Genomic DNA, 12,004 nt, shown 5'->3' on the forward strand with positions numbered 1-12,004 from the left:
TTCAGCAGGTCATATGTCGTGTGTCTAAGCACATTGGATAATATCAACATCAAGAATAACGATGTTGATAAAAACAAATAGTAATGAGTCTTTACTAAGCATTTACTGGGTCCCAAGCAGTATACTAAATATTTTTCATATGTTATGTAATTTAATCACCAAAATTTTAAAGAGGAGATATTATATCTCCTATTATACAGAGAAGGAAACTGAGGCTCAAAGAGGTTAAGCATCTTGCACAGGGTCACAGAGCTAATCAGTGATGGCCAGGCACCCACCCAGCTCTCTGATTCCTACCCTACGCCTGTAGCCTGCACAGCACTGCCTGCATCCATGGAGGGCACTTACCCTCTGCAGACACAACAAACTGTGAATACAGAGACCCCAAAGTCTCAGAAATATGCAACTGCCATCAAGAGGTGGCTCGGTCATGAGCCCTCAGTGCTAAGGATGGACATTTTGAGGCCCAGGTGAGAGTCCTCGTGGGGAAGGAGGTATCTCCTGCTCTCAGCCCAGAACATCGCGCAGAATTCACGCTGGCCTCAGAGGCCTGCTCGCTGCACCCACTCCCACAGGGGCCACTCCACACCCCAGACCTGTGGGTGCCTCAGCGAGGCTACTTGACTCTTGTCTGTGCCAGTCGTGTTCAAAGATGTGTCTAACACTGACTGAGAGAAGCTGTTTCCTGCTGGAGGAAGGTAACTGGTAGTTGCAAAGTTCCTTCTCTCCTGCCCCAAGCAATTCGGCTCCAACTGCAAATCTGCAGGGCTGGCTCAGTAATACCAAAGCCCTGTGGTTAACGACCCATCTAAGCAGCTACCGGAAGGCAAGAGCCCTCAGGCACGCTGCCCCTTGGGGGCTGAACCTGGATCCCATGGGGTACCTAAGAATGTCCTCCAGCCTCACTCACTGACCCTCCCTGTGCTCAGTACCTGACCCCCCCAGCCCAGCTCCTATGTCCAGTGACGTCTGCTGACTTGAGCAGTGGCTCCCAGGGCCTCTGTGAGCTACCTGCCCCTCATGCAATTGTACTCCCGAGAAATGGTCAAATGACTTTCTGGGCACGGGCAGAACATCCTGCAAAGTCACTGAGGTGGGAGGAGGGCCAGCTGGGGACAGCGGTGAGCCCAGAGCCTCCAGAATAAAACCAGGGCCCATCAAAGGCATAACTTGTCCCTCCGGCTGCACCGTGGGCACAGCCCCCTTATGTGCTACAGCTCTTGACCTCCGAAGCCAAAGGAAGCTGATTTGGGTCCTAAGGAAACTTCACTGACCTTGGAGCAAGGGCATCTGATTACGTTAGTCTACCCCATCTTGATTGCATCTGATAACATTAGTTGATACCATCTTCCAGAATGGAGTGAGTCTCTCTTTCCCTCCCACCTGACCCCAGCCACTCCTCTTCCTTCCTGGGGCCCACATGCCTCTGAGAATTACCTTCACGGCCACGAGCATCTTGTCCTTGGTGGGGCTGAGGTTGTAGCACTCGGCCAGGAAGACCTTTCCAAAGGCTCCCTCGCCCAGTTCTCGCTTCAACACGATGTCTCTCCTTTTAATGTGCTGCACATCTGCAGGAGGGGACAGAGGAGAGCAGCCAAGTCAGTCCCAGGCACTTGTCCTCCTTGGAGGCTCAGGGGGACAGGGGAGCACAGGGGTCTAGAGCAGGGAGTTCTGCTTTTGAGTCCACGGTAGGGACAGGCAAGCTCTAGCACCTTACCCTGGGTGTGAAAACAGGCATCGCATGGTGGTTTGAGGGTTCCACCCGGAATGAAATCTCAGCTCTGTCCCCGACTAGCCCCGAACCTCTCTAAACCAGAGTCAGTAATCGTTAACACCCAGGATTCCGGCATAATCAGCTATAGTTGCTGGAGAGAATATACAGCAGTCTCAACAGTTACTGTGCATGGGAATCCCCTGGGCATCGTGCAGGTCCTGATTCAAGTGGCTCTGAGAATCTGCATCGCTAATAAACTCTCAGGGGATGTCTGTGGGCTGTGGGTCCATGGACTGCACTGAGTAGTCAAGAATCGAGTTTGAACCCTGGTTTCCTCTCCCTGCTAGTTTTTGATCTTTGGGAAGTTATTTCACCTCAGAGCCTCAGTTTCCTCATCTGTAAAATGGAATTAACACCAATACCTTACTCTCTGAATTCTTGGGAAGATTAAATGAGATAATTCACATGAGAGTTTGGCCCAGTGCCCTCCCCCCGAACACACATGCACACACACACATACATGCACACACACACGGACACACCACACTGGCTCTTGTTATAACATAATGACTACACTGCTCCTAGCACAGTGTCTGGTTCGTGATAGAGACCACTAAGTGGGAGTTACAGTTATCTGGGGGAAGCCTCTACTTGACAAGTCCCTCTCCTGTGAGAGAGAAAAAACAACGAAATCACAAAATCAAGTCCAGAGACCTCCCCAGAACCAGGCTCTGTGCAAAGAGAAGGGCTACCGTGGCCTTGGCTAATTTAGCAACCTAATTAAAGTCTGCCCGCCAGGAGAAAGCAAAGATGTTACCTCAGCCCTCCCACCTATTTGGAAAGAATGCTTCGAAGGAATTGTACAAGAAGTGGGCTGCTGAGGTGGGGAGTGAGCTGGAGATTACTCACCGACCTTTCCATTAATCGTTCAACAGGCAGAAGCCCATTAAATACCTGTATTCACATTATGAAGAGCATCGCAGAGCCAGGAAAGAGGGTTTTCTCAACCTTGTCAAAAAAATAATAGTTGAGGACAGAGGACCATGGCAGACTGTCCCCAAGAACAAGAGAACACATTACAGGGACAGAGGGGTGTGACTGCAGGGCCGTAGATAGTGTTTTGGTTGGCCAGGGGATTCTTCTCATAATAGACTACACAAATCTTGTTTTTTTCTATCAGAATTATTGGTAGCCCTGCCGTGTCCCAGATGACCTGCTGGCCAGCATCTGTGGGTACAAGCATTTACAGACCATTATTCTCTCTTCCCAGCAAGACAGACCTGCAGGCTCCCAGGCCACTGGGCTGCCAGGGAGCTGCCACTTGCTGCAGGGCTTTGCCCCCATCTTTCCAACAAGGGGACTAGAAATCGGTTCCCTCTTCACACCCTCTGCTGCTCTGTCCTAGCCCTCTGAGGAATGGTATTTGTTGGCCTTGAAGGGGAGGCTAAGGGTCTCACACTGAGAGAAAATGGGATGTCAGGACCTCTCCAGGGAGGCCATCTGCTCATTACTGCACAGTCATTCCCAGGTGACTACTGATGGGCTCCTGCGAGATGAGCATTCTGACGCAGCCTCAGAGTGGAGATGGGATGGCAGATTTATAGGGCCACGCCCGCGCCTCTGAGCCCACAGGGATCAGTCAGGGATGGAAAGTCAAGGGCACTTGGTTCAGGACCTGGATCCTCCCCCACTATGGGCTGGCCCACCTCACAAAACATCTGGAGTCTCTGTTTCCTTATCTGTAAAATGGGTGTGGGAGGATAATACAAGTTCTACTTACCTGCTACAAGGGCTATTCTATGCAAAAGTTGGTAAACCTTCAAGTCCTCTGAAATGGTGTGTGTTTTCACCATTATTGATATTATTTTACAAGAGGGGGAAATGAGGGCCAAGTCAGGAATCGCCAACTGGGTTGAGATGGGGCTCGAATCCAGAGCATGAGGACAGACCAGACTAGCCAGGCCACATGAGGTAGAGCTCCCTTTGGCCCCTGACCCCTCCCCAACCCCAGCCTCCCACGACATTGCAATAGGACAAAAATCAAAATCACCTAGAGGGCTTATGAAAACTGATCACTGGGGCCTTCTCCCAGAGCTTTCTGTTCAGGAGGTCCAGGTTGAGGCCTGCAAATTTGCCTTTTCTAACAAGTTCCCAGGTGATGTTGATACTTCTGGTCCGGCACCCCTCTTTAAGAACCACTGGAACAGGCTGACATGAGTGGGATGAGGAATTAGTCAGCTGATGACCAATGTTCACTTTTTTTTCCGTCTTTACTCCTCCACCATCTTGAAGATCCTCTCCTCTTCCTGCCCCCCCCCCTTTTTTTTTTTTTTACATCTTTTTTGGAGTATAATTGCTTTACAATGGTGTGTTAGTTTCTGCTTTAATGTTCACTTTAACAGCTTGGCCTCAACAAGTGCCACAGCCATAGGTACGTGAAACATGCATCACCACTCAAAGACCAGGAGGAGGCCTGCAATCCTGGACTTACACTTGTGGCCTAGGCGGAGTCAAGCCCCCTCTCAGAGCCTCAATCCCTCATCCTCACGATGGAGATCACACCTCTCTTGATTCTTACATTCTGGACGCACCTCTACAAAGGCAGAGCTACAGAGCTATATATGTTCCTGGGTCCCTAAATCCAACTCCGGGCTGGGTGACGTCACCAGCTCCCCCGCCAGAGCTTCTGACTCTCAGCCACCGTGAGTCCAGAATGAGCAGGGAGGACCTCTAAGGAGAGTGGGGCTCCATTTTCCAGCTGCTGTGCCTGGGTCACGTCTCAGAACCCTCCATCTCCTCTCCCTCCCTCAGCAGCAAGATTCACAGCCTTGAAAAGTTCAGAAAAGTAGAGCATCCGGGAAGATGGCGGAAGACGCGGAGATCACCTTCCTCCCCACAGATAAACCAGAAATACATCTACACGTGGAACAACTGCTACAGAACACCTACTGTACGCTGGCAGAAGACCTCAGACCTCCCAAAAGGCAAGAAAGTCCCCACGTACCTGGGTAGGGCAAAAGAAAAAAGAATAAACAGAGACAAAAGGATAGGGACGGGGCCGGCACCAGTGGGAGGGAGCCGTGAAAGAGGAAAGATTTCCACACACTAGGAAGCCCCTTCGCGGGCGGAGACTGCGGCTGGCGGAGCGGGGAAAGCTTCGGAGCCGCGGAGGACAGCGCAGCAACGGGGGCGCGGAGGGCAAAGCGGAGAGGTTCCTGCACAGACCATCAGGGCCAACCAGCACTCACCAGCCCGAGAGGCTTGTCTGCTCACCCACCGGGGCGGGCGGGGCTGCGAGTTGAGGCTCGGGCTTTGGTCGGAGCGCAGGCAGAGGACTGGCGGCGTGAACACAGCCTGAAGGGGTTAGTGCGCCACGGCTGGCCGGGAGGGAGTCCAGGAAAAGGTCTGGAGCTGCCGAAGAGGCAAGAGACTTTTTCTTCCCTCTTTGTTTCCAGGTGCACGAGGAGAGGGGATTAAGAACGCTGCTTAAAGGAGCTCCAGAGACGGGCGCGAGCCGCGGCTAAAAGCGCGGACCCCAGAGCCGGGCATGAGACGCTAAGGCTGCTGCTGCCGCCACCAAGAAGCCTGTGTGCGAGCACAGGTCACTATCCACACCCCCCTTCGGGGGAGCCTGTGCAGCCCGCCACTGCCAGGGTCCCGGGATCCAGGGACAACTCCCCCAGGAGAACGCATGGTGCGCCTCAGGCTGGTGCAACGTCACGCCGGCCTCTGCCGCCGCAGGCTCGCCCCGCCTGCCGTGCCCCGCCCTCCCCCACGGCCTGAGTGAGCCGGAGACCCCGAAGCAGCGGCTCCTTTAACCCCGTCCTGTCTGACCAAGAAACAGACGCCCTCCGGTGACCTACACGCAGAGGCGGGGCCAAATCCAAAGCTGAGCCCCGGGAGCTGTGAGAACAAAGAAGAGAAAGGAAAATCCGTCACAGCAGCCTCAGAAGCAGCGGATTAAAGCTCCACAATCAACTTGATGTACCCTGCATCTGTGGAATACATGAATAAACAACAAAAAATCCCAAATTGAGGAGGTGGACTTTGAGAGCAAGATTTATGAATTTTTCCCCTTTTCCTCTTTTTATGAATGTGTATGTGTATGCTTCTGTGTGAGATTTTGTCTGTATAGCTTTGCTTCCACCATTTGTCCTAGGGTTCTATCCATCCGTTTTTTATTTTGTTTTTTTGTTTTATTAAAAAAATTTCTTTTCTTAATAATTACTTTTTATTTTAATAACTATGTTTTGTTTTATTTTATCTTCATTCTTTCTTTCCTTCTTTTTTTTCCTTAATAATTATTTTTTACTTTAATAACTTTATTTTATTTTACTTTATCTTCTTTCTTTCTTTCTTTCCTTCCTTCCTTCCTGCCTCCCTGCCTTTAGACAACGATTCATCCCAAATTGAGGAGATGGACTTTGAAAGCAAGATTTATGATTTTTTTTCCCATTTTCCTTTTTTTGTGAGTGTGTATGTGTATGCTTCTGTGTGAGATTTTGTCTGTATAGCTTTGCTTCCACCATTTGTCCTAGAGTTCTATCTGTCCGTTTTTTTTTGTTGTTGTTGTTGTTTTTAATTTTTCTTAATAATTATTTTTTATTTTAATAACTTTATTATATTCTATCTTACTTTATCTTCTTTCTTTCTTTTTTCCTTCCTTCCCTCCTTCCTTCCTTCCTTCCTTCCTCCCTCGCTCCCTCCCTTCTTTCTTTCTTTCTTTCTTTCTTTCTTCTTCTACTAATTCTTTCTACTTCTACTAATTCCTTCTTTCTACTTTTTCTCTCTTTTATTCTGAGCCATGTGGATGAAAGGCTCTTGGTGCTGCAGCCAGGAGTCAGTGCTGTGCCTCTGAGGTGGGAGAGCCAACTTTAGGACACTGGTCCACAAGAGACCTCCCAGCTCCACATATCAAACGGTGAAAATCTCCCAGAGATCTCCATCTCAACACCAGCACCCAGCTTCACTCAACGACCAGCAAGCTACAGTGCTGGACATCCTATGCCAAACAACTAGCAAGACAGGAACACAACCCCACCCATTAGCAGAGAGGCTGCCTAAAATCATAATAAGTCCACAGACACCCCAAAACACACCACCAGACGTGGACCTGCCCACCAGAGAGACAAGATCCAGCCTAATCCACCAGAACACAGGCACTAGTCCCCTCCACCAGGAAGCCTACACAACCCACTGAACCAACTTTAGCCACTGGGGACAGACACTGAAAACAACGGGAACTACGAACCTGCAGCCTGCAAAAAGGAGACCCCAAACACAGTAAGATAAGCAAAATGAGAAGACAGAAAAACACACAGCAGATGAAGGAGCAAGATAAAAACCCACCAGACCTAACAAATGAAGAGGAAATAGGCAGTCTACCTGAAAAAGAATTCAGAATAATGATAGTAAAGATGATCCAAAATCTTGGAAATAGAATGGACAAAATGCAAGAAACAGTTAACAAGGACCTAGAAGAAATAAAGATGAAACAAACAATGATGAAAAACACAATAAATGAAATAAAACCTATGGGATGCAGCAAAAGCAGTTCTAAGAGGGAAGTTTATAGCAATACAAGCCCACCTTAAGAAGCAGGAAACATCTCGAATAAACAACCTAACCTTGCACCTCAAGCAATTAGAGAAAGAAGAACAAAAAAACCCCAGAGTTAGCAGAAGGAAAGAAATCATAAAAATCAGATCAGAAATAAATGAAAAAGAAATGAAGGAAACAATAGCAAAGATCAATAAAACTAAAAGCTGGTTCTTTGAGAAGATTAACAAAATTGATAAACCATTAGCCAGACTCATCAAGAAAATAAGGGAGAAGACTCAAATCAATAGAATCAGAAATGAAAAAGGAGAAGTAACAACTGACACTGCAGAAATACAAAAAATCATGAGGGATTACTACAAGCAACTCTATGCCAATAAAATGGACAATCTGGAAGAAATGGACAAATTCTTAGAAATGCACAAACTGCCAAGACTGAATCAGGAAGAAATAGAAAATATGAACAGACCAATCACAAACACTGAAATTGAAACTGTGATTAAAAATCTTCCAACAAACAAAAGCCCAGGACCAGATGGCTTCACAGGCGAATTCTATCAAACATTTAGAGAAGAGCTAACACCTATTCTTCTCAAACTCTTCCAAAATATAGCAGAGGGAGGAACACTCCCAAACTCATTCTACGAGGCCACCATCACCTTGATACCAAAACCAGACAAGGATGTCACAAAGAAAGAAAACTACAGGCCAATATCACTGATGAACATAGATGCAAAAATCCTCAACAAAATACTAGCAAACAGAATCCAACAGCACATTAAAAGGATCATACACCATGATCAAGTGGGGTTTATTCCAGGAATGCAAGGATTCTTCAATATACGCAAATCTATCAATGTGATTAACCATATTAACAAATTGAAGGAGAAAAACCATATGATCATCTCAATAGATGCAGAGAAAGCTTTTGACAAAATTCAACACCCATTTATGATAAAAACCCTGCAGAAAGTAGGTGTAGAGGGAACTTTCCTCAATATAATAAAGGCCGTATATGACAAGCCCACAGCCAACATCATCCTCAATGGCGAAAAACTGAAAGCATTTCCACTAAGGTCAGGAACAAGACAAGGTTGCCCACTCTCACCACTCTTATTCAACATAGTTTTGGAAGTTTTAGCCACAGCAATCAGAGAAGAAAAGGAAATAAAAGGAATCCAAATCGGAAAAGAAGAAGTAAAGCTGTCACTGTTTGCAGATGACATGATACTATACATAGAGAATCCTAAAGATGCTACCAGAAAACTACTAGAGCTAATCAATGAATTTGGTAAAGTAGCAGGATACAAAATTAATGCACAGAAATCTCTGGCATTCCTATATACTAATGATGAAAAATCTGAAAGTGAAATCAAGAAAACACTCCCATTTACCATTGCAACAAAAAGAATAAAATATCTAGGAATAAACCTACCTAAGGAGACAAAAGACCTGTATGCAGAAAATTATAAGACACTGATGAAAGAAATTAAAGATGATACAAACAGATGGAGAGATATACCATGTTCTTGGATTGGAAGAATCAACATTGTGAAAATGACTCTACTTCCCAAAGCAATCTATAGATTCAATGCAATCCCTATCAAACTACCACTGGCATTTTTCACAGAACTAGAACAAAAAATTTCACAATTTGTATGGAAACACAAAAGACCCCGAATAGCCAAAGCAATCTTGAGAACAAAAAATGGAGCTGGAGGAATCAGGCTGCCTGACTTCAGACTATACTACAAAGCTACAGTAATCAAGACAGTATGGTACTGGCACAAAAACAGAAAGATAGATCAATGGAATAGGATAGAAAGCCCAGAGATAAACCCATGCACATATGGTCACCTTATCTTTGATAAAGGTGGCAGGAATATACAGTGGAGAAAGGACAGCCTCTTCAATAAGTGGTGCTGGGAAAACTGGACAGGTACATGTAAAAGTATGAGATTAGATCACTCCCTAACACCATACACAAAAATAAGCTCAAAATGGATTAAAGACCTAAATGTAAGGCCAGAAACTATCAAACTCTTAGAGGAAAACATAGGCAGAACACTCTATGACATAAATCACAGCAAGATCCTTCTTGACCCATCTCCTAGAGTAATGGAGATAAAAACAAAAATAAACAAATGGGACCTAATGAAACTTCAAAGCTTTTGCACAGCAAAGGAAACCATAAACAAGACCAAAAGACAGCCCTCAGAATGGGAGAAAATATTTGCAAATGAATCAACTGACAAAGGATTAATCTCTAAAATTTACAGGCAGCTCATGCAGCTCAATAACAAAAAAACAAACAACCCAATCCAAAAATGGGCAGAAGACCTATAGACATTTTCCAAAGAAGATATACAGACTGCCAACAAACACATGAAAGAATGCTCAACATCATTAATCATTAGAGAAATGCAAATCAAAACTACATGAGATATCATCTCACACCAGTCAGAATGGCCATCATGAACATATCTAGAAAGAATAAATGCTGGAGAGGGTGTGGAGAAAAGGGAACACCCTTGCACTCACTGCTGGTGGGAATGTGAATTGGTACAGCCACTATGGAGAACAGTATGGAGGTTCCTTAAAAAACTACAAATAGAACTACCATATGACCCAGCAATCCCACTACTGGGCATATACCCTGAGAAAACCATAATTCAAGAAGAGTCATGTACCAAAATGTTCATTGCAGCTCTACTTACAATAGCCCGGAGATGGAAAGGACCAAAGTGTCCATCATCGGATGAATGAATGGAGAAGATGTGGCACATATATACAATGGAATACTACTCAGCCATAAAAAGAAACGAAATTGAGCTATTTGTAATGAGGTGGATAGACCTAGAGGCTGTCATACAGAGTGAAGTATGTCAGAAAGAGAAAAACAAATACCGTATGCTACCACATATATATGGAATTTAAGAAAAAAAAATGTCATGACGAACCTAGGGGTAAAACAGGAATAAAGACACAGACCTACTAGAGAATGGGCTTGAGGATATGGGGAGGGGGAAGGGTAAGCTGTGACAAAGCGAGAGAGTGGCATGAACATATATACACTACCAAACATAAAACAGATAGCTAGTGGGAAGCAGCCGCATAGCACAGGGAGACCAGCTCGGTGCTTTGTGACCACCTAGAGGGGTGGGATAGGGAGGGTGGGAGGGAGGGAGACGCAAGAGGGAAGAGATATGGGAACATATGTATATGTATAACTGATTCACTTTGTTATAAAGCAGAAACTAACACACCATTGTAAAGCAATTATACTCCAATAAAGATGTAAAAAAAATAAAAATAAAGAAGAAAAACATGTGTCTAGATTGCAGTAGCTTATAAATCTATCATTTACCATCTTAATGTCCACTGTCCTATGGATTGAAGTGGTAATATTATTTAAGGGTCTGAGCAAGGGAGCAAAGTAGGGAATTAATTTTTAAGGAAAAGCCACGTTATGCCTCACATGAATTGGGAAGCACTTTACCCGCTTAGAATCGCCAAGGAATAATTATTGGTTCAGAGAAGTTCATTGACTATATTACTTCACTCAACACCTATTTCTTGAGCATCTGCTATGTGTCTGACACTACTAAGGTACTGGGCATACAGCCGTGAACAAGACAGACAGGGTCCCTGTCCTCCCTCCACATGCCAGGAGTTAGAACCTGGGGGCAGCTGCCAAACCCCAGCTTCAGGAGGTCAGAGCTTTGACAGCTGTGGGTCTTGAATGTGGCAGGGGGCAGGTGACCATGATGCTGGAAACTTGTCTGCTCTCTGAAAGCACGAAGCAGAGCCAGCCACGGACCAGTGTCTGCACTCAATCTGCAAATGGATCTCTTTCAGAGACATGGAAATGCCCAGTGGCTCAGAATGAAATCGCTGGGGCTCACTCAGTTTGTCTGCAGGGAGAAGTATTTTGAGACCAATACCTGAGCTAAGCCCACGGATGGGGTGGTGAGATCTGAGAAGGGGCAGCAGAAGGAAGGGACAATAAAAACAGACTCCATCCCACCATAAATCCTCCCCCCGGAGAGAACTTCCTCCCAGCCATAGGGATAAGAACTCCACAATGTAACCTGGGAGCTTCGGCTTCGGCACAGAGAGGCTGGATTAGGGCTAAATGCATAAAGCAAATCACTTCCATGTGGAGAACCCCGTGTACCAACAAGACTCTAGACTCCAAAATACCATTGGAGCAGCTTCTTTCCCTGAACCTAAATAGGAAGACACAGGTAAAGGGGATTAATTTGTGCCCAATCCTACTATTTGTTCAACATTCCATTCTCACGATAACCCTGGGAGGTATGTGTGATTGTACCCCTTTCGCAGATGAGAAAGTGGAGGTGGGAGGGGGGGGGCGGGTAACTTTCCAAAGTTTGCGGAACTAAAATGTGGCCAAAGGACTCTCTCTTTTCTTTCTGACTCCTGAGCCTGTGTGCTTTCTGTTACCCGGGGCTGCATTTCCTCTGTCCTCCCCCACTTCGTGGCCGCCAAGACCATCGGTCCACAGAAGCTCAACCCTCTGTCTTCCCCCTTCCCCTACTCCTGCCTGACTTCTCTAACCCTGTCCATCCCTGGACCCTGATGCAACATCTTCCCAAGGGAAAGGGTAAGAGCCCCCACCCACCCACCCACCCAGGAGGCCCCGGGGAGGAGGGCGGGGGTGGGGAAAGAGGGTGGGAGGAAAGGGCACTGACTGTTCATGCCCCTGGGGGG

At 46.3% G+C, this 12,004-nt stretch overlaps 1 protein-coding gene across 3 annotated transcripts in view; it reads right to left on the minus strand.

The window, feature by feature from the left end:
- The window catches only part of NTRK3 (neurotrophic receptor tyrosine kinase 3), a 378,302-nt gene that overhangs the window by 48,751 nt on the left and 317,547 nt on the right, over positions 1-12,004 (minus strand). For all 3 annotated transcript variants that reach the window (XM_007446035.1, XM_007446034.1, XM_007446033.1), the window contains one exon: positions 1,438-1,568. In XM_007446035.1, the coding sequence (XP_007446097.1) occupies positions 1,438-1,568 (131 nt within the window). The remainder of the gene's footprint in view (positions 1-1,437; positions 1,569-12,004) is intronic.

This window comes from Lipotes vexillifer, unplaced genomic scaffold (assembly GCF_000442215.2).
Source record: "Lipotes vexillifer unplaced genomic scaffold, Lipotes_vexillifer_v1.1 scaffold495, whole genome shotgun sequence".
NCBI classification, from domain to species: Eukaryota; Metazoa; Chordata; class Mammalia; order Artiodactyla; family Lipotidae; genus Lipotes; species Lipotes vexillifer.